The 22,696-nt window shown below is 40.9% G+C and overlaps 3 protein-coding genes across 4 annotated transcripts; all 3 read right to left on the reverse strand.

Annotated features, from left to right (window-relative positions):
- Positions 1-2,670: 2,670 nt before the first annotated feature.
- Positions 2,671-7,375, reverse strand: LOC122233454 (keratin-associated protein 9-3-like). 2 transcript variants are annotated; one of them, XM_042965633.1, is made up of 2 exons: positions 7,185-7,375; positions 2,671-3,162 (listed from the first exon to the last, which is right to left on the reverse strand). In XM_042965633.1, exons 1-2 carry the CDS (start codon positions 7,301-7,303, stop codon positions 2,739-2,741), a joined length of 543 nt encoding a protein of 180 aa, XP_042821567.1. In that variant the 5' UTR covers positions 7,304-7,375; the 3' UTR covers positions 2,671-2,738. The 2 variants fall into 2 exon arrangements, with proteins under 2 accessions (XP_042821567.1, XP_042821566.1); XM_042965632.1 differs by having other exon boundaries at positions 2,671-3,180; positions 7,176-7,375.
- Positions 7,376-13,782: 6,407 nt separating this feature from the next.
- On the reverse strand, positions 13,783-14,244 carry LOC122233459 (keratin-associated protein 2-3-like). The gene has a single exon (XM_042965638.1). It carries the CDS (start codon positions 14,170-14,172, stop codon positions 13,783-13,785), a length of 390 nt encoding a protein of 129 aa, XP_042821572.1. The 5' UTR covers positions 14,173-14,244.
- Positions 14,245-18,439: 4,195 nt separating this feature from the next.
- LOC122233461 (keratin-associated protein 2-3) lies at positions 18,440-18,901 on the reverse strand. Its single transcript, XM_042965640.1, has one exon. The coding sequence runs from the start codon at positions 18,824-18,826 to the stop codon at positions 18,440-18,442; it is 387 nt and encodes a 128-aa protein (XP_042821574.1). The 5' UTR covers positions 18,827-18,901.
- Positions 18,902-22,696: the final 3,795 nt, after the last annotated feature.

Below are 22,696 nucleotides of genomic sequence, written 5' to 3' on the forward strand. Positions count from 1 at the left end.
AGGTTTCTTTTTAAAAATTTTTTTTTGACGTTTATTTATTTTTTGAGACAGAGAGAGACAGAGCATGAATGGGGGAGGAGCAGAGAGAGAGGGAGACACAGAATCAGAAGCAGGCTCCAGGCTCTGAGCCATCAGCCCAGAGCCCGATGTGGGGCTCGAACTCACGGACCGTGAGATTGTGACCTGAGCTGAAGTCGGACGCTTAACCGACTGAGCCACCCAGGTGCCCCACTAGGTTTCTTATTGTAAGTTTGGGGGTTCTTTCAATTCCTTAAGCTCCATTTTACTAGTTCTCTAGTTCAGTTGCATCTGCCATAGATTCCTGAGTGATAAGACATGGTTGATATAGGAACCCGTTGAACATCCCCAACTTTTTACTCTAAATCAAGTAATAAGATCTTTTTCTCTTCTGAATGCCAACCTGGCTCTTTTGGTGCTTTGAGATAAAGCCATTCTAAGTAAAAGTACATCCTAACCCATTGAAAGACAAGAGAGTGGTATTTGAGGGACATCGATTGTTAAACATGTTTTAGACACATTGTGTATGAATGTGTGGGTTGTGCCCTGATGGGGGAGACTCTGTCCACTCAGAAGAAGGAGAATCTTTTTCATATAAAGATGATGTAGGCTCAGTAAGCTGTGTATTCTTCAAACTGTTTCTACCTAAAGGTGATGCCTTTTTCTAATTCTGGCAAGGTTGTGCTAGTGAAGACCCCATCCCTTTGACTTACTTCTTTTTCTTTTTTTTAAGTGTTTATTTATATTTGAGGAGGGGAGGGGCAGAGAGAGAGGGAGACAGAGGCTCTAAATCAGGCATGAGGATGCTGAAGCAGAGAGCCCAACATGGGACTCAAACTCACAAACCATGAGATCATGACCTGAGCCGAAGTTGGATGCTGAGCCAACTGAGCCACCCAGGTGCCCCTGACTTACTTACTTTTTAAATCGAGGTGAAATTCACATAACATACACTAAACCATTTTAAAATGTACAGTTGAGTGGCCTTTAGTGCATCCACCTTGTTATGCAGCTACCATTCCTCTGTCTAGTTTAAAACCTTTTTCATCACCCAGAATACCACCTGATAATCTTTAGTAATTACTTCCCATTCCCCCTTTATCTCCAGCCAGTGATTTACCACTTTGATTTTATAATCAAAGATTTTATCCATCAAAATGGAAGTTCTTATTATGTATTTTTTTATTTGATCCTTGCTTCATTCTAGAACTTTCTCTGGAGATTAGAATAAGAATGGGCACAGTGTATGCCAGTCTCGTGCTTGTTTAAATCCATTCTTGTGATGAATATTTGTTTTCTAGTTCACGGTACATGAACGAATTGTATAGATGTTGTACAGGCACCAGTTGAAATTCCCTTTCATCATTTTCCAAAGTATATTTTGAGGAACACTAGTGTTACAGGATGCTAGTTGGTAATGAATGGAGTATTCCCCAACTAAATCAGTTTGGGAGTAATAGTTATAGAGCTTTCTTTAATATTCTGATGTGTTTTATAAACCTTCAACATGGTGCAAATGCATGCAACATTACTTGACCATTGAATAATTTTTCCTCATTGGGCGTCTGAAGAGACTGTCGGTGCATCACCTGTTTAGGAAATAATCCATCCTGTGCCTGGCAGGGATGCTGTAAGCAATGAATGTCAGTTCTTTTGTTTTCCAGTTTTTCTAACCTGGTGCCCAGGCGGGTGAAGGGCCTTGCTCCAGAATCCATGGGTCCGGGTCTCCTAAGTGGCTCAGTTGGTTAAGCCTGCAACTCTTGGTTTCAGCTCATGTCATGCTCTCATAGTGTCTGGGTTTGAACTCCACATGGAGTTCTGCACTGACAGTTATAGAGCCTGCTTGGGATTTTCTCTCTTTCTCCTCTCTCCCCCGCTCTCTCTCCCTCTCAAAATAAATAAATAAACTTAAAAAAAATAAGAATGCTTGGGTTCTTAGTTACAAAGTGGGGATTAGAACTTGAGATGTCTTTATATCTTATGCTAGAACTTTGAAATCTTATGCTTCCTGTCTTTCCAATTATGTATTATCCTTTTATATCCCAGATAGTTGAAAGACTTGTACACAGAATTGTATATGAAGGAAATGAATAAATTCGGTAATATCTCAAGAAACTAAATAACATAAAAATTCCTTTTTTGTAAAATTGATCTTCTGGAACACCTAGCCTGTCAATTTGCACATGTGAGGACCTTGGAGAATAGTTCCTTAATACTGATATATTCTTTTACCATAGATTTTGGCTGTAGAATATTGGACCATTTAATGGTAAAACAAAGGAAAACCATTTTTTAAAGACCTTTAAAAAAGGGAAAAATAAAGAAACACCATAGTGCCATACCACAGTTACTGAGATTTTGAAAAATCCAAATACCCCAATATCAATAACAAATTCCAAAGAAAAGAAAGCTCCAACAATGACTTTGTCATTGAAGAATAAAAATTTTATTAAATCCCAAATCCAGTGAGCTGTTGAACTATTTCAGGTGGTATTTATAGTAAAAGTTGTATACATTCCTCTTAACCTTGTAGGACTTCTGTTCGTGTCCAGGTTTATGAAATATTTTTGGTTTTCGATTATAAATTAATTTACATCTTAGGAAATTTTGTAGCCATTTGCAAGCTGTGTTATGGGTATTGGAGCTCAGAAGTTCATCGGGACTCTACATTGCCTCATTTTGAAGTGCCAGTTTCTTAGGATTCCTTTAGAAAGAGATTTTCAACAGGTGGACTGGCAGGAGGTGGGCTCACAGCAGGTGGGCTGGCAGCAGCTGGGCTGGCAGCAGTAGCAGCAGCAGGCAGGGCGGCAGCAGGACTGTCCACAGTAGGACGGGCGGCAGCAGGAGGCCTGGGCGTGGTGCAGCTGGCAGCAGGTGGGGGGTATGCAGCTCACCACACAGCAGGGGGGCAGGCAGGTGTCCTCCACGCGGCAGTCAGGGCGGCACCACCTGACGCGGCAGCTCACGGCTCCGCAGCCACCCTCCTGGCCGCCACCAGTGCCACAGCCGGTCCCGCAGCAGCTGGTCTGGCAGCAGCTGGGCTGGCAGCAGCTGGGCTGGCAGCAGCTGGGCTGGCAGCAGCTGGGCTGGCAGCAGCTGGAGCCACAGTTCCCACTGGTGGAGCAGGTGGGAAATCCACAGAAGCTAGTGGAGCAGCAGGCCATGGTGTCAGGAGCTGGGCTGAGAGTTGGGCTGCTAAGAGAAGTTTTTTGTGTTTTGCTGGTCACTTCCACGTTGGGCCTTTTATAGGCCTTGGCCAGTTCCTGTTTTGTGATGGACAGCATTTTTATCCTGTTACTCCTTAAACAAGCTTTTCCAGAGCCCTTTGATTGTTCAAATACTGTTATTTTAACTACATCCCCAAATTAGTTTTTCCTTTATTGCTAAGCTAATACTCACTAAACGTGTCCATCCTTGGTAGAAATGTTGTTGTTTCATTTCCACGCAATGCTGTAATTTTTCCTCAAGTCTCAGCTTCCATTCTGCATTTATGGTCACATCACCTGACCAAGTGACTCTCACTGATAAGATGACACAATTTGGGGGTCATATTTACCAAAATTCAAGTCTCCAGAAAAAAATGTTAACAATTGACTGCTATTTATGTAAGATTATTTTCCATTATATATGATTAATAAGATTATAGTCTCTATAATCAGGCAGATAGAAACTCTGATAAACTTCACATTAATAGAAATGCATTTAGTTTCCAGAAAATGGTCTCCAATTTCAGTGATCTCTCCTGAACTCCACACATTCATACTTGAGAAAACACCACTCAGGAGGATACATAGAACAAAAACTGTTCCATTGCATCTTACTGTGGATATTTTATTAGCCTGAATTTAAAAGAAGGGCTAAAATTGATAATCAGCCATTAGGAAAATATCCCACAAAATTTTAAGTGTAATTTATATTTTTCTATGAAAGATAAAAATCACTGGTCTGTGGATTATCTAGACTGTATTTATTTCTCAAAGGTGGGATTTGTTTTCAGTTTATGTCATTTCATGTAACTACACCCTGTGTCCTATGAAAGGATGTTAGACCAAAGAGCATGACAATCCAATTTATGGAGGGGAATCACTAAGAGAAAAAGTAGAAGTTAAGAAATGCTTCTTCTGGATCACAGTGTTTATAAGGCAGGGTAGGAAATAGATGGTCAAATATCATTCAATAGGTATAATTGAAAAGAGATTAAGTGTACTTTACACTTGAGGTATAAGTGTAAATGGGTTGATGGTGTGGTATGGACCACTTTTAATTTCCCCTCAGCATGAGTTGATGTTAGAATACTGTTGAGTCTAGGAATGGCTATATTTTGGAGAAGTTAGTGACTTTCTCCATTTGCACAGTACACAGCCAGAGAACTGGGTATAAATTTCAGCAAAACAAATTTGAAATAATTTTGGTGGTTGCCAAAATAAAGAATATCATTTTCTATTTGCTGTTTAGGGTTATATGGGGGGAATGAAAAAAAAAGTGGTGGCCAAAGAGCCTATTATTGTTATTTGTGGTAGGTTTGTCCCTTCCTTCCAATCTTGAATAAAAACATCACATCTTGAATAAAAACTAACACTCACATAGTTAGCTTTTTATGAGATGGAGGTATTGGTTTGTACAGCGAGAGAATTACATTAGAATGTGATTCATGCCAGTGTCAAGAAAGATGTTCATGTCATGTGATAACCATGACTGTAGGTATGAAGTTGAAAAATGGTTGAAGGAATCCTCAAATGTCAGAGATCAAAAACTTAGTAAATCATCTGTCCAAACATTTAATTGTATAGGTACTGACATCATTGTTTTTATAAATAGCAAATGTTTATTAAGTCATCATATTTTACCCAGAACACTAAAGGGTTGTGCAGAAAGCCAGATTCAGTCTGTCTGCTTCATATCTTGCTCTAGTTTATGAATCATTATAATACTGATAGGGGGGCTGAATCAAGGAAAAGAGTCAAATATATTACCATCCATCCTCATAGTTTTAAATTGGAACACTGATGTTGTAATACAGACTGCTTTTTTGAAAGTGTTTATTCTGAGAGAGAAAGAGAGGGAGAGGCCTATGAGCACAAGCAGGTGAGGGGCAGAGGGAAAGAGAAAGAGAATCCCCAGCAGGCTCTGCATTGTGAGTGCAGAGCCCAATGAGGGGCTTGATCTCATGAACTGTGAGATCATGACCTGAGCTGAAATCGAGAGTGGGACGCTTAACCAACTGAGCCACCCAGGTGCCCCCAGACTGGTTTTTATTTCCTTTCAGCATTTGCTGATGTTAGAATACTACTGAGTCTAGGAGTGGCTGCCTTTTGGAAATTTTAATGACTTGCTTTAGTCAGACAGTACACAGCCAGCAGAGCAGGGTATAAAACTCCTGTCTCTCCTTCCTACATCAGTTATAGCTGTTTTACTTTATTTTATACAATGCTATTTTCCAGGAGCAGTTAATTCTTAAAACTCTTTGTCTCAGGGTGCCTGGATGGCTCAATTGGTTAAGTTTTTGACTCTCGATTTCAGGTTGGGTCATGATCTCAGGGTCGTGGAATTGAGCCCCACATTGGGCTCTGTGCTGACAGCATGGATCCTACTTGGGATTCTCTCTGTCCCTCTTTCTATCTCTGCCCCTTGCCTGTGCTCTCTCTCTCTCAAAATAAGTAAATAAACATTAAAAAAAAACCCTCTTTGTTTCCTTTTTCAAAAAATGTTTTATAATAGTCCAAGAATAGAAATAGTAGCTACAGGCAGAAATGCTCTGGAGTAGTAACTTTAAACACACAGTAAATAAGTATAAATATGTTAAGATTCTTTTAAGTGTCTTCTGATCAGAGGAGTTTTCCCTAGAGCTGCAATAACACATTTGATTCTTAATTGTTTTTTGTTTCCCACATTCATATTAGGTAATATGCCTTCTGGGTTTCTATGTCTGACATACTCTTTATGTCTTCTTTATTCCGTGGCTATCATCCTAGTTCAGCTCGTACTATCACTTGGACCAGTTCAGTGGCCTCTTGACTTGTTTCTTATAGCCATTATATTGTCTAGCCTTTGGCCTTCCTTTTTGATAAACAACTACCATAGGAATCATCCTGATGCCCAATGCCTGTCATGCCATTCAGTTGCCCCAAGGGTTTCAACAACTCCTTAGTATTTACTGCATTAAGGGCATACTACTTTGGTTACTATTCAAAGCACACACACTTCCCAAATTTATCTTCCCCTGTTATTCTACATGTATCCTGTGTTCCCAGCCAAAGTATCCTCTGAACAAGCCCTCTTTCTATACCTTAGTGCATACTGTTACCAGTGAAAATGACATCTTCCTTTAGATCTGCATGCTGAAATCTTAACTTCTGTAAAATGCTAGCTTCCTTTTCGGTCTTTCTTGTTCTCCCCAGTCAGTAGTGATATTTTGACACACCGAAGTATGTTGTACTTTTTTTTTCATTTTCTAATTTTTAGGTGCATTATTGTGAATTTCATTTATCTCCCTAGAAGTTTCTTGAAGAGGGGAATATTTTTAACTCACTTTAATTTCTATTGTATACCATACAGTCTGTGACTTGCAGATGGTAGGCAGTCAGTACATTTTGTTATATTTAAAATTAGTGAAAAACGTTAGAATAAATAAGAAAAACCAAATATGGGTTTGCTAGGCCAAAGAAGAGAAGTTTATTAGAAAACAAACATGCCACAAGACCTAAGATCTAAGGTGGGAAGAAGGGAGTTGATACTGTTACAAAGACTTGAGAACACCCCGAGTCTTAATAGGTAAGCCTGGATCTCCATTCAAACCCTGGTTGACTTGGGGTCTTGATGGTTTAGGGCAGGAGGTTTCTTAGGTAGAGAAAGGAGTATGACTCAGAAGGTTGATTGCTTGTTCTAGACCGTGCACTTAGTAGCAGCAGGAGGTCCTGCAGGTGGTGCGGCAGGGGGCAGGCTGGCAGCAGGGGGGGCGGCAGCAGGGCGCCTGCACAGAGATGGGCTGGCAGCAGGTGGAGGCCCAGCAGCAGGGGCGGCAGACCACGGCCGTGCAGGACGTGGGGCAGCAGCTGATGGGGCGGCAGCAGCCCTCCTGCAGGGAGCAGGGGTCACAGCAGACGGGGCGGCGGCAGGGCTCGCAGATGGGGCGCGTGCAGCGGCAGGTGCAGGTCACGGGGCGGCACACGGTGGTCTGGCAGCTCACGGGGCGGCAGCAGCAGGGGTCGCGGCAGCAGCAGGGCTGGCAGCAGCCTCCCCCGCAGCCCAGGGAGGAGCAGGTGGAGCCGCAGCAGGAGCCGGACATGGTGGTGTCTGGGGCTGGTTTGGGTCGGAGGGGTGAGAGGATTCGGGTGTTGTCAGGTGTGAATGCCTCCCTCCTGCTCTGGGGCCTTTATATACCCTGAGTGGGTCCTGATGACCCCCACCCCCATTTATCTTTTGGCCAATTGAGTACAGTTTTGTTTTGACTAATGATTGCATTGCTTGTGACATACTCATGATCTCATTAAAGAACTCTGTTGCATTCCTAAATATGGATATATTCATGCTGTTCATCATCAAAATCTAAGCACTCAGTCATTTGAGGTGATAGCAACTCTTGATGCTTATTTTGGGTAGATAGCACCTGATGAATCCTGGGCAAAATGGTCCTAAAGGAACCACAAGTTTTAAAAGAAATGAAAGAAATTAAACATATAGCGGTTTCTAGAGCACTGAGTGGATCCTGTCCTTGACCCCTAGGAGATGCCCTGAGAAACCTACATGTTAATCAGACGGGTGTTAGACATGTCTTCACATGTGGACTCCTTGAGACTTTATTTACATGTCACTTGATACAATGGAATGCATGTACTTTGAATAAGACTGTAGCTCTGATATTTGTATGGGAAAGATAAAAGGTTATTTTTGTAAACCAAGTAAGTATTGGAATAAAACACCCAAGGCTGCCTTCCATTTTTTTCTTCAGCTCAGCTTTGAGCAGCTATGGGCCTTCTGCTCATAGCATATTGATTTTTCATCTCTGACACATGACATTTTCTATGTTTGCCTTTCTTGTGTGTAAGCTAAGGAATCATATAATGGGAAGTTTTTTCTTAATATACCTTGACATGGGTACTGTGACTAAGAAGTGACAAGATGGAAGTTTTCAACCAGCATTGCAGACATACACAACACATTGATCAGAGGAGGTATGTGGGAGGCTGCCCAGCTGTTCGGTGGCAGCACTGCTGGAAATGTGAGGGACATGCTTCTTAGGGAAGGGTTACCAGAAGCGTTTGGGGAATTGCATGGGGGGAACAGTCTCATTACTTTACAGCTTTTCTCCTGTTGCTATGCACCAGATAGGGTTTTGGGTCACTTAGGATCATTCCCATCATTCAGAAGAATGTGCCTCAGGCCCCAGGAGCTAAAGCTCCCCAAGTGGAATTTTGAACATAATTTCAAAACCTTAAAAGGAATGTAAACCGACTGAACATATAGTCATAATCGGGGAAACAGAGGAGGGAGAAATGAAGCACAGTCTCATCATGAGGACATGCGATTCTCTCATGTTTCACGTTCTTTCTCTGGTCCATGGACACATGATTTTTTTCAAAGCAGTAACCAGAGCCTAGATAAAAACTTGTGTATTCTGCCCTTTTTTTGTTCTTTTTCCCAGCTTCATTGAGATAAAAGTGACGTACAACATAGCGTAAGCTTCAAGTGTGCATTGTGATGACGTGATGCATGTATATATTGCACAGTGCTTGCTGCAGTAAGGCTACACATCCTTCTCCCACCTTGCATAATTATCATCTTATTATTGTTTTCATGGTGAGAACATTAGAGCCCTACTCTCCTAGCAGCTTTTCTTTTTTTTTTCTTATTAAAAAAAATTTTTTTTTAAATGTTTATTTTTTTTGAGACAGAGAGAGACAGAATGAACGGGGGAGGGTCAGAGAGAGCAGGAGACACAGAATCCGAAGCAGGCTCCAGGCTCCGAGCTCTGAGCTGCCAGCACAGAGCCCAACGCAGGGCTTGAACTCACAGACCGTGAGATCATGACCTGAGCCGAAGTCAGACGCTTAACCGACTGAGCCACCCAGGCGCCCCATCTCCTAGCAGCTTTCAAATATACAATATATTATTAACTGTAGTCTCCGTGCTGTACATTAGATCCCTGGAAATTATTCATCTTATAACGGACGATTTATATCCTTTGACCAAAATCTTCCCATTTCTCCTACCTCTCAGCCCCTGACAACCACTTTTCTACTCTGTATGAGTTCGATATTTTTGACTCCAAATATAAGTGACATCATGCAATATTTGTGTTTTTATGATTTACTGCACTCAGTATAGTTCCTCAAGGTCCATCCGTGTTGTTGGAATTGGTAAGGTTTTATTCTTTTTTTATGGTTGAGTAATACTTCACTATATATATATTTTTATATATATTTATATATATTTATATATTTATATATATTTATGTACATATTTACATATATATTTATATATATCTACATATATATTTATATATTTACATATATATTTATATATTTACATATATATTTATATATTTACATATATATTTATATAAATATATGCAAAACACAACTATTGCAAGACTTCTCTTGGAATACACACATGCATCATATATATCATTCATATATATGTATGCTCTGTGTGTATACACATATAATCACATTTTTTTTATCCATTCATGTGTCATTGGACATTTAGGTTGTTTTAATACCCTGGTTATTGTGAACTAATGCTTTAGTGAACATGGGAGTGCAGATATCTCTTTGAGATCATGAATTTATGTCCTTCGGATGTATACCCTGAAGTGGGATTGCTGGGTCATATGGTAGTTCTATTTCTAATTCTTTGAGGAATCTCTGTACCCTTTTCCACTGTAGCTGTGCCAAACTATATTCTCACCAACAGTGCACCAGGGTTCGCTTTTCTCCCTCACCAGTATTTGTTCTCTCTTATCTTTTTGATATTAGCCATTCTAACAGGTTGAGGTGATACCTCATTGTGGTTTTGATTTGCATTTCCCTGATGATTACTGATGTCAAGCACTCTGTTGGCCATCTGTATGTTTTCTCTGGGAAAATGTCTGTTCAGGTCTTCTGCCTATTTTTCAATCAAATTGGTTTTTTGTTTGTTTGTTTGTTTTGCTTTCTGTTTTTGTTTTTATTATTGGGTTATAGGAGTTCCTTGCATATTCTGGATATTAACCCCTTATTGGATATATACTTGGTTTGCAAGTGCTTTCTCCCATTTGCCTTTTCATTTTGTTCATTGTTTCTTTTGCTCTGCAGAAGCTTGTTAGTTCATTGTAGTCCCACTTGCTGATTTTTACTTTCGTTGCTTATGCTTAGCTCTTTTCAAGGCATACTGTCTCAGTCAACTTTTCATGTTGTTGGGGTATTCATGATGATAACATTTTGTGCAAAGGGGGCCTCTTTGAGAGATACATAAAACCTCAACTTAGTTAACAAGACTAATTTCTTTAAACATTTCTTTTTTTTAATGTTTATTTATTTTGAGAGAGAGAGAGCGCGAGCAAAAGCACACATGAATGGGGGAGGGGCAGAGAGAGAGAGAATCCCAAGCAGGGTCTGTGTTATCAGCGCAGAGTCTGACATGGGGCTTGATCTCATGAGCCATGAGATCATGACCGGAGCCAATATCAAGAGTCAGACACAGCTGACTGAGCCACCCATGCACCCCTACTCTGAACACTTCTGATTCAAAATTGTTCCAAAGAGATTTTTTTTCCTCTTCGTAAAGGTCCACAAAGAGTGCATGAGTCCCTCAATAAACAGTTCTGGTGCTCTTCAGTCTAAGATGCTCATCCTCAGCCCATAAACTTCATCTCTAGGCAGAGAAAATAGGGGTTGTGTTTCTGTAATTCGTGCCACAGAGCTCTGTGATTTGACATTGGTGGCAAGTCCTATGGTATTTTTTTAATGCTACTTATTCTAAAATCAGACAACATTCATTGAAAACTTTGCCATTTACTGGCTGTGTGTTCTTGGGCCATGAGTAATGATAGTACACACTCAGGTTGTTGTGAGCAGTAAATAAGCTAATATTTGTAAGCACTAAGAACAGTGCCTGGCACTTAGCAACTGCCTTGTGTTTGTTAAGTAAATAAATATATTTTAAAAAGTCCCGTTATGTGGGTGCCTTGTAAACTCTAAATTTTGAATTTAGAATAAAGATGAACATATATGGCAAATGGCTTTCTCTGCCGAGTAACCACAGACTATACACTAAATAAGATTATCCAGTGGAGAGTTTCACTAATAACATTAAATAAAATAAAAATACCTGGAAGGGAGTTATACAGCTCCCTCTTTTGAACACCAATTTCTGGGAAGGGGAGTTAGGTTATTGTTGAAGAAACTATAAGGAGAATATGTGTCGGATTTGTGGCCTGAACCTTACTGAGAACCCCACAGTCTTTGCATCACACAGTGAGTTCTTAGAAAAACATCCTTTTTAAAAAAAGCCTTAAAACGGATTTAGACAGGTTCCTGGTGGTGATGGGCAATGTATTTTGTATTACTAATGCTAGGGCTTTATTTAACACTATCATTCAACAATAACGTTGTGAACAAATTTTAACACGGAAAATATTGTCTTATGTTCTTAATTATCAATTCTTCATACAAATGGAGAAAAGTAATTATATCTATAATTTGAAACAGCTAACAATTTTTTAAAGTTCTTAATTTGGAACATATCAAATTGCATACCTTATTTTATGCAATTGAGATGATCCTGAAAAGTTAAAATATGAATCCGTGTTTAATAATTTGATCAGAGTTTGGAGGTATCAGAGAAGTCCACTTTATATAGCATAGTGGTACACTCTTCTATAGATAATAAAATACTTCATAAGAGTACAGTTGGCTGCTGTGTAATTATCTGCTTTAAATCCACTTAGATTCTCATAGGTAGGTTTTTAAAAGCAGAGCATAATCAAGAGTAAGGTTTAAATGTTTTTCCCAAAAAAATATAGGTTTTGGATAGTACATTCCACTAAAAATAAAATATATGTTCATTTTAAATGATATAATTAAGAAAAATACCAAGAATAAAATGAGTATTATCCCCAATTACTCTTAGATTTTGTTGCATTTTGTTTATTTTATTTTTTAAATTTTTCTTTTAATGTTTACTTGTTTTGAGAGAGAGAGACAAAGAGTGCACATGTGAGGGGAGGGACACGGAGAGAGAGTGAGAGAGAGAATCCCAAGCAGGCTCCACGCCACCAGCCCAGAGCCCAATGCAGGGCTCGACCCCACAAACCATGAGATCATAACCTGAGCCAAAATCAAGCGTCAGTCACTTAACCAACTGAGCCATCCAGGCACTCCCACATAATGTTTTAAATACTTTTTAGGCATAAGCACACATAGACATGCAGAATACATTTTTTCTCACAAAATAGTTTAATATTTTACAACTTGCTTAATTTTAACTTAAATATGGGACAAGACGATTACAGCACGTTTCCTAGTAAGTTTATAATCTTAAACTACTTTTAACTACTTATGGCATTTCTTCTATATTTATGTTGCTTATATTATGTACTGTTTGACTTTTTTTTTCTTATTTATACCTTATCTCCCTAAATGGATTATAACCTCTTTGAAGCATATTTTATTCTTTTATTCTTTCATGTTTCCTCAGGATGGTCTCCACTCAGTGTCTTAGTCATAGATGTTCAACAAACATGTGAAGATTGGCAGTGATTGATTAATTTTCTTGGAAAATGCCATTACTGCCCAGTTGCTGAGTACAAAGGTAATCAGCTCTTGAGAGCCATTGTGGATTAAATACCCACAAGAGTTGACACCACAAATAACATTCAAAATAACTGCCAGGTGTTTAATGCATAGAAAGGAGCACATTATCTGAAGCTGCAGTTACTCTTGGCCAGAGAAGACCTGAGTTCTTCTAGGCAGAAGAACATGTCTCCTACCATATTAAGATGAAGTGTTTGACTTAAGGGCTTAATGTCAGGGGGTTCGCATTCTCCTAGGTCTTTTCTAAACATCAGCGATTATAACTATATTAGGAAGAAACTTAATTTAATCGTCCATTACTCATCGCTCTTCAGCTTTAAAAACATGGGTTTGGCCAGATGTTGCCTAAGGTTATTTCCACGTCTAACATACTGAGTTTCCTAAATTGTGCTTAGAACAGGTGTCAGGTCAGTGAATGAACCCTTGGACCAGGGATGTGTGTGTCAGCTCAGATGCAGCCTCCTCACTGGGTGTTGTTAAAGGACATCTCTCAGATGTTTGGCATGTCTGGAATTGTGAGCACATGTGATGAAGATACAGCCATGTCCACTTTTCTCACTTGGCAACTATGCCTTATAAATGCCACTTACAAGGATAATAAGGAAACTACCCAGAGTTAGGTTATTTCAGAGAACAATTTGAGAGGATCATTCTGCATCTTGCTTTGAATATCTCTGGACAAAACAGAGAGAACCTACTGGGAGGAAGTATCACAAAGACCATGATTTCTATGCTGGAAATACTAAGTTTATTAGAAAACAGAAGACATAATTGAGGAGTTAGACTGGGGTCCTGAGAGGGCAAGGTACTCTTCCTCGGTAGTCAGTCTGAAAAGGGGGCTCCAAGGCCTACTCTGAGCCAGACTGAAGAGATGAGAAATGGGCTTCTCAGGAAAAGGCATGTTGTTCTGTCTTGAAGTTAAGAGCAGAATGGACCCCACACCATCTACTGGGGACCCTTAGTGATGATGCACTTAGTAGCAGCAGGAGGTCCTGCAGGTGGTGCGGCAGGGGGCAGGCTGGCAGCAGGGGGGGCGGCAGCAGGGCGCCTGCACAGAGATGGGCTGGCAGCAGGTGGAGGCCCAGCAGCAGGGGCGGCAGACCACGGCCGTGCAGGACGTGGGGCAGCAGCTGATGGGGCGGCAGCAGCCCTCCTGCAGGGAGCAGGGGTCACAGCAGACGGGGCGGCGGCAGGGCTCGCAGATGGGGCGCGTGCAGCGGCAGGTGCAGGTCACGGGGCGGCACACGGTGGTCTGGCAGCTCACGGGGCGGCAGCAGCAGGGGTCGCGGCAGCAGCAGGGCTGGCAGCAGCCTCCCCCGCAGCCCAGGGAGGAGCAGGTGGAGCCGCAGCAGGAGCCGGACATGGTGGTGTCTGGGGCTGGTTTGGGTCGGAGGGGTGAGAGGATTCGGGTGTTGTCAGGTGTGAATGCCTCCCTCCTGCTCTGGGGCCTTTATATACCCTGAGCGGGTCCTGATGACCTCCACGACACAGGTGATTGCCTTATTTGTGTTTATTCTTTCTGAAATGGCACTGGTAAGTTAGTAAGCTCCCTAGACATTTTTTTTTAGGTGCTCAGGGACTCAAGAAAGACCATTTGCTTTCCTTATTTGAGGGAAACCCATTATATTTTGCTATTTATGGTTCAAATATGAACTTAATGACCCTAACTTCAGAGTTTCCAATTATCTTCAGAATTCAGTGATGTTTTGCCAATTGATGTTTCGATAGCACAGAATAGCTGTCATGCCCTTAGGTTCACTTACTGATAGTGGAAGTGAATTCCCCAAGTTGTGAGTGTCCATTTCTACCACTAAGCTTCCTGGACAAAACAAGTTCAGAAAAGTAATGTGAGACTATTTGCAAAGGCATGGTCTGTGAATAAAAGAAGAGTTTTGCTGTGTACTTTTTGTAGCTACAGGAATGCATCTTATCATCTTATCAGTGGGTTGTTATTCCAATTTTTAAAATTTTGGTAAAATACATATAATATAAAATTTACTATCTTATCATTTTTAAGTGTACAGTCAGGGTATTAAGTCCATTCATATTGTTGTGAACCATCAGCACCATCTATCTCTAGAACTCTTTTCATCTTGCAAAACTGAATTCTGTGCCCATTAAACCACAACTCCCCATGAACCCTTCTTTTCAGTCCCTGGCAACCACCACTGTAATTTCTTTTCTTTTTTTTTTTTTTCTTAATTATCTCCTTCTGCCCTCACATACCCCATTAGTATTGGCTCCAACAGTATTAGGCATATGACTTTAGGCAAGTCACTTACCTGGTTCCTTATGTACAAAATGTAGAATATAAAACCAGCCTCTGGTAACTACTGTTCTGCTCTCTGTTACTGTGAGTTAAGCTTTCTAAACCATGATGAATTTCATTTTAATCTTCATGATGACCAGTATCATTGAGTTCTAGTATCTAAGTACTTTGCTAAAAGAAATAAATGTACTAACTTACTCTTCACAATAATCCTATGAGATAGGTATTGTTGAATTCCTCATTTTACACATAACGGATCAGAGAAGTGACTTGCCTAAGGTCATACACCTACTACTGTTGGAGCCAATACTGACTGCAAAAACAACCTGTGGGAACATTATTAGTAAGCCCAAGGAGCTGAAGAATGGAACTGTGGTTACCATATTCCCTGTCATTAAGGAATGTCTGTTTTATTTAGGAATTTTAACAGTGAATTTATTTTTAAAATAAATGGTATTTGTGAAATGGCTGATTTTTAGAGTTATCTGAAAAGACTCTGTGTCTTCCCAATATCCTCAGGAATTCAAAGAATTATCTCCCAAAGAGCCTTCTAAAAATTCCAAAACATACCATAAGGAGATAACATCAAAGTTGGACATAATTGAGTGGTTATGGAGCACTATGAACAAAGCCACTGTTGAGAAAGAAGAATTTACTCTACCCTTTAAGGTCCTTCTACCTGGACTAAGAAAAAAAAATGACAGGAGACAGATTAACAGGAGAAAATAAAATTCAGTAGAATACTTATGGGGAATCCATATAGCTATGGAAATTTCAAAGATAGTGAGGCAACATGATACTTATATGAGCTAAGGAGAGGGGTGAGGGTCTGAGGATACAAAGGGGAGAAAGACCATTAGCAGGAAGGTGGGAGGAGATGTTTAGAAAGCAAAGGTTGCCCTATTATGCAGATAAGTTTTTTAGATAAAGAGGAATCTTTGTTAATAGCTTTCTTCTTGGTAGAGACAGGTAGTTGAGGGAGAGGTAAAGAATGTTTCTTGAATCTGTTGGGTTTTGATTGGATTTAACTCAAAATAATGTTTACACCAAAGTGGCCCATTTGGGGGCAGCCTGCCCTTGGTCCCTACCCTACCATCTGGATGAAGGTTGTGGTCGGCCAGCATAACAGAGCCCCCAGGTAGTGATCCCAGCCAAAGTGACCTCCAGGCCCACGTTGTCTTATCCCAGTGTCTTGCTCCATTGTTTCCCCATGTACTACACTTGAGCATATTCCTGCTTACAGAGCCAGTTGTGATTCTCAGTTGTTGTGATTCTCAGGACTGTAGGAAAATCATGTCACACGGCCATTTTATAGACTCTGCCTTTGGATTTCCTTGGTTCTGACCTTTTGCTTTACAACTAAGTCTGTTCTAGATCTGTGATTGAAGACTGTAGTGCAAGCCTCCTTCTTGATCATTCTACTTGCATAGTCCCTTGCTGGCTTACCCAGATCTTCACCAGCCACTGTGGCTAACCATGGCATGGAGTTACTGGGGAAACAAACACAATCTCATAATAATGAGGAGCTTGGGAGTATACAAAGCATTCCACATCTGAGAATATATTATAAGAACAGGAATTTTCTAGAAGGCTAACCAGGAAAATTCTGAGAGGAGGAAAACAATGTAGTTAGAGACTTTTAAAAATGGTGTTCAAGAACATGTAGAAATAAATTGGATTTGTGAGCCCATCTACCAGTAAACCATCAAACCCTTACTAAAGTGAAAACCATTGTGTATGCAGATGTTTTGAACACAATGGGACTCTTGTTGAGAAATTTTTACTGTATTTCAAGAAAAGTACTTTCCTTCATGAGAAAGCTTATTTATTTTATTGTAAGAATGCACGAGTCCAGCATGAGGAGAGAATCAATGAGGGATGAAGATGTTTTTCTCTCCTCTAACCCTGTAGAACTTATTCAGTCATTCAGCAAATTTTGATTAAAATCCTGCATGCCAAATATGGGGCAGGTCAGTGGGAATCCAGTGGTGGACAAAGTCAGTCAAGTTCCAGGCCTTCACAAAGCTTACCTGGCTTGCCTCCTCTCTCTGGGCAGGTAGATATGCCCAAGCAGACAAGCAACACATTCCAAAAACCCTTTTAGATTATATGCTGGGAACTCAATGTATATTTCTCAGAAAAACACTAGTGGTTGGTTTACCAACCAGCCTAAGTGTTTAACAACAACAAAAGCATATCCAGTGTGGATTAATGTTTAATCTTTCAACTACATTGGCATTGTTTTAATGGTAAAGTGATTTGGAGTTCTAATTTAGAATTGTTCCAGCTAAGCTACATATCTCCTTCTCTTCCCAGCAGCAGTGACCTTATTATAATCAGAATTGGCCAGGGGTACCTGGGTGGCTCAGTCAGTTAAGTGTCTGACTCTTGATTTTGGCTCAGGTCATGATCTCATGGTTTGTGAGATCAGGCCCCACATCAAGCTCTTTCTTGAAATAAATAAGTAAACGTTTAAAAAAAGAATTGACCATAGTGGTGCTGGAGGGGAGCCTTGGGAAAGATGGGAGAGTGGTTCTTCCAGCCTAGGCCTTCAGTGGTTCAGCATTCCCAGGTACCAACTAGTATTAATCATGGTACAGTTTCCTAAATCAGGGTATAAACATAGCTCTGACTTAGGCATCCTCCCCCTTATCACATGTATGGGGATGATTCATGGGTCAAGTTCATGATCAGAGAAACCGCTGTAGTCTTATTTCCTCAGCATCACCACAAAACCTGTGACTTCAGATATGAAGGTGCCTCCCATGAGATATTCTGTATTATTTGAACTACTATTAAAATTATAGACCTTGCACCTGAATTGTTCCTAAAGCTAAAAAAAAAAAAAAAAAAAAAAAAAAAAAAGGCCCTTGAAAAAATCCTTCTTCCTTTGGGTCTTCTGATTCTGCATACCATACCTTAAGCTAAAAAAAGCTTTGGAAGATTAATAAACAATAAAGAGAAACACGTTTGCTTCCCAGAGATAAAATTTTTATTATTTTACCATGTGAAACCCTAGCACAAATGTAATGATATCCTGGAAAATTATCCCATCTTGAAATAGTAGAGATGTGATGATGAGTCAGTGGAATAGAGCTTCATTCAAGAAGAACTTTGATCTTTGTTCACTCATTTTCTTTCAGGCCAGGAATTCAAATGAGGAAAGCTGGGATGTTTCTAAAGATTGTCAAAGAGGGCCAGGATTAACTGGGTAATTATGTGGGAAAAAGGATAGACAGCTACTGTTGTTAGTTGTTGAAGAGCAGGTAGTTTGCAAGGGACGTATCTCATCTGATCCCTTGGGGTGGGAAAGAGTGTTCACATGTTTCTGAACAGCTGGGAACGCTTCTCAATGGGTGGTTCAGCAGCAGGAGGTCCTGCAGGTGGTGCGGCAGGGGGCAGGCTGGCAGCAGGGGGGGCGGCAGCAGGGCGCCTGCACAGAGATGGGCTGGCAGCAGGTGGAGGCCCAGCAGCAGGGGCGGCAGACCACGGCCGTGCAGGACGTGGGGCAGCAGCTGATGGGGCGGCAGCAGCCCTCCTGCAGGGAGCAGGGGTCACAGCAGACGGGGCGGCGGCAGGGCTCGCAGATGGGGCGCGTGCAGCGGCAGGTGCAGGTCACGGGGCGGCACACGGTGGTCTGGCAGCTCACGGGGCGGCAGCAGCAGGGGTCGCGGCAGCAGCAGGGCTGGCAGCAGCCTCCCCCGCAGCCCAGGGAGGAGCAGGTGGAGCCGCAGCAGGAGCCGGACATGGTGGTGTCTGGGGCTGGTTTGGGTCGGAGGGGTGAGAGGATTCGGGTGTTGTCAGGTGTGAATGCCTCCCTCCTGCTCTGGGGCCTTTATATACCCTGGCCGGGTCCTGATGACCTCCATGACACAGGTCGTTTCCTGGAGTTGTGGCTGCCCATTGATCTCTAGATTGGTGGATTCAGTTGCTGAGGCAGCAGTTCCCATCATGGAAGGATGCTTTCCTTTCCATCTGTCTGCTTTCTTCCTTGAAATGAATACTTGATGAATTATATCATCCAAAAAATTACCCATGGAATAACCAAACCTTCCAGACCATGCCACGTGACAAGTTGAAAGTGTGAAGAATCCAGTGTTGACACCATCACACTTTCCTCTTGTTTGTCTTGTTCACCACCCATGACTCAGTGCAAGACTGTAGTGTTCCTGAGGTCACAGGCCTGGTTTCTGATTGACCTTGAGATGAAGCAAGAATTTCTAAAACACCAAATGACTCATGAAAGGAGATGTGTACTCATTGTGCTATGGGAAGAATGGTCCAGTGCTTCTGGAAAACAACACGGTGCTTCACTTCGCTTGTAAGAAAATAATCACCAGAGCCACTGCCGTGATATTGTTTAGTAACTCACTTGGCTTATAAATCAGAGTCACTTTTAAAGACTCTTACTATGTAAACAGTACTATTTATGAGTGGAGAGGGAAAGGGAAGAAGAAGATTAAGTTCCAAGTAGATTCTTATCACACAGTAATTACAAATTTTAGGAGGGTAAGACAAAGGCAGATAAAGCAATCAAAGGAGAAGACTTTTCATAGGACAAAAAGTTCAAATTAAGTGAGGATTTTATTCATATTATGCATTTTGAATGCCCCTCCCTGAGTATGGTCTTAGAAATAAAATTGAAATTGGGATCGCTCTTTCTTTCTAGGTGTTGCCATAAGCACTTGTATTGAGTTCTTCAAAACACATTGAAAATATTTATAAAGGAACCAGTTATCTTTTCGTAGTAGATACTTTGGTCTGTTGGCCGAGGATTTGTTTGCTTATGAAGTGTGAAATTGGCTTCAGAAAAAAACAGGGGAATTAAATGTACTGGTAGCTGATAAAATAACCTTGTCTTTTTCAGCCACAGCTAAGAAAAATGGGGGTATAGAAAATAATTTATAGTTGGAAGGTAGTTAAAGGATGACACTATCCAAGGGTTGCTGATGACTCTCAGACCAAGTTCTCCAAAGTGTGGTTTATTTAAAAAATTTTAAAAAATGTTTATTCATTTTTTGAGAGAGAGACAGAGCACAAGTGGGAGAGGGGCAGAGAGAGGGAGACACAGAATCTGAAGCAGGCTCCAAGCTCTGAGCTGTCAGCCCAGAGTCTGACGTGGGGCTCAAATCCATGAACCATGAGATCATGAACCTGAGCTGAAGTCGGATGCCCAACTGACTGAACCACAGGTGCCCTGATATAATCATTTTTTAATACACTCCTTGGTCTGCCTAGCTGTGGTCCTTGAAGGCCTTTAAGTTTGTGACCCATCATGGTCCTTCAAAGTTTTTGGAAGGCCAGGTTTGTGAAATGATTTCTCTAAAGATACACAGATAAGAGAGTGGCAAAGCATAGATAGTACTGTGGTCTTCCTTTGAGTGTAAACACTGATGAGTGACATAGTCTTTCCCAACTCTTACTTCAAACCAGTGAACAGGTAATAGTAGTTATCAAAACTTCTATCCCATCTAGTGAAATATAATGGGAACTTGCTTGATTTATGGTTTAGTGTATTGTTATTTGGCTTAGAATATATACAGTGACTAAATTGTCAGGAATAGAAATATGTCTGTAAACTCACTGCATTTCTTAACTAACAAAAAGGAAAGAATACTAAGAAATTCTGTGTCCTGAAATCATAGACTGTCAGAAACTTTGCTATTTGAAGCCACATCAGTAAGAAGTGAAGATCCCACTATTTCCTGGACAGGATCTTAGTCACCTTAACACAGAGAAGCAGCTTCAATATCCAGCCCAGAGGCAGAGTTTCAGATCAGAGGTTTTCAGAAACAACATTCCTCATTTATCTTAACTATGTAGTTTTCAAAGAAAGAGGACTTAAGTCCTTGTGACAGCCCAGTCCTCATGTGAATTCTTGTGTTTTTACTTAAACTCTACCATTCTTCAAAATCCTATAAAAATAGCTTTTCCTCTGTTTTATGGGATGCCTCTGGTCCTATGCTGTGTGGTCTCCTTTGCACATTAATAGGCCTAAGCTTTTTGGACAACAGATTGTCCCTAGTCTTTGTCACATGGGCTTTTTTAGTCCCGTTATTTGAATTCCAGGTGTTCTTCGAGAGCATAACCACCAGGGTGGGAGTAAGTAAATGTTAATCACAATGGTGATAATTTGTGGGATTTTGTGGTTGGACTGACAGTATGCAATGCTGATGACTTTTCTGATGGTGAACCACACACCCTCTTCTTCATAGTTTCATGGGTTGTGTTGTTAGGAGCTAGTTTGGGGGCCACTGGATGTTAGGAAGATTTTAAAATTCTGAGAACAGAATATCTGTTCCCTGTTCTGCAAAATGACCTTTGAAATATCCTCCAGTCGTAAGAGACACGAGGATAGGAAAGAGTGAGGGAGAGAGGGCAGGGGGAGGATGGGAAGACAAAGAGGGATTCCGATCTAAGAGGGCTTAGAGCTAATACCTGTCCTCTGCCAGGGCCAGTCTCCTCAGCTGTAAAAGGGGCTGAGTCTTCTGTCCATGATGTTCTTCATAGGCTAGGTTTATCATAAAACCTGTACAGTGGGGAAGACAACAGAAATGGATATCATTCATTGAAAAGAGAGAATGTTTTAGATGGAAAAATTCTAGATGATCAGGGAACGGGTGGAATTTTTTTTCTGGAATTTAACAAATACATATCTTTTCTGCCTAATAAATACCATCTTCCTAAAGCCAGGGAAGACTAACCCAAGTAATCTTACAGCTTAAGTTGTTTGCCTTCTTTGGGTGGTTCAGGGTGGAATGAAAAGTCCATCAGATACATGTATTATCTCCATTGCTCCTGATGCCAAGCCCTTATTCATAAATGCTGTAAGCTAGGGCTCTCTCCTATGCATTAGCCCTTTCATTCGGAGACAGCTTCAATCTGCTGATGGATTTTTTCTTCCTTCTTTGTTATACTTACTAAACCTTAGGAGTTTGCTTTGTTATGTTAGGAAATCTGTTTCTGCCAATGGATGTGGACTATCTTGAAAAAACAAGAAGCCTTCCCCTCAATCCTCTCCCACTTTCAGTGACATAATATGTCATAAATAGCACATCTTTTGAGCCTGTTTGATACAGTAATGTTCCAATGTGTAACAAGGACTGTCAGTGAATGGTGCTTGGTAAATACTGTGTGCCAGTCACTTTACATACATAAGGTCATTTAACTTTCCTAGCAACCAACATTGGTGAGAATTAACTTTCCCATTTGGCAGGTGAAGAAACCTGAAGGTCAGAGAAGTTAAGTTATACTGATGCTGAGGATTCTGCCTTAAGTAAAATATCTACCTTTTAGAGTTCTTGTCATAAAGACAATTGCCTTCTAATTTTGTTTGATTCAATAGAAATCAAGTATCAACCATATTCTAAACATTGAGCTCAGTAATGAAGCCATTATAAATTGTGTCCCCTTTGTTGGAGGCAGAAAAATAGATCATCTCAATACAATGCCTTGTGGGGAGGGAGATGAATATCGGATGCTATTGGAACATGTTAGGGGCACCTGACCTAGCCTGTGTGTGTGTGTGTGTGTGTGTGTGTGTGTGTGTGTGTGTACGTACGTGTATGCGGACATGCGTGCCTGTGAGTGCATGAATATGTGCAGGTGTGTTTATGTG

This window comes from Panthera tigris, chromosome E1 (assembly GCF_018350195.1).
Source record: "Panthera tigris isolate Pti1 chromosome E1, P.tigris_Pti1_mat1.1, whole genome shotgun sequence".
In the NCBI taxonomy this organism is placed as follows: Eukaryota; Metazoa; Chordata; class Mammalia; order Carnivora; family Felidae; genus Panthera; species Panthera tigris.

Excerpts from the sequence above, each read along its gene's own strand:
- LOC122233454 (XM_042965632.1), bottom strand. The coding sequence starts at position 7,303 with ATGTCCGGCTCCTGCTGCGGCTCCACCTGCTCCTCCCTGGGCTGCGGG. Across the intron at positions 3,181-7,175 it reads CAGACCACCGTGTGCCGCCC|GGCCTGCTGCTCCACTAGCT; the intron begins CGTGACCTGCAC and ends TCCTGACACCAT.
- LOC122233459 (XM_042965638.1), bottom strand. The coding sequence starts at position 14,172 with ATGTCCGGCTCCTGCTGCGGCTCCACCTGCTCCTCCCTGGGCTGCGGG.
- LOC122233461 (XM_042965640.1), bottom strand. The coding sequence starts at position 18,826 with ATGTCCGGCTCCTGCTGCGGCTCCACCTGCTCCTCCCTGGGCTGCGGG.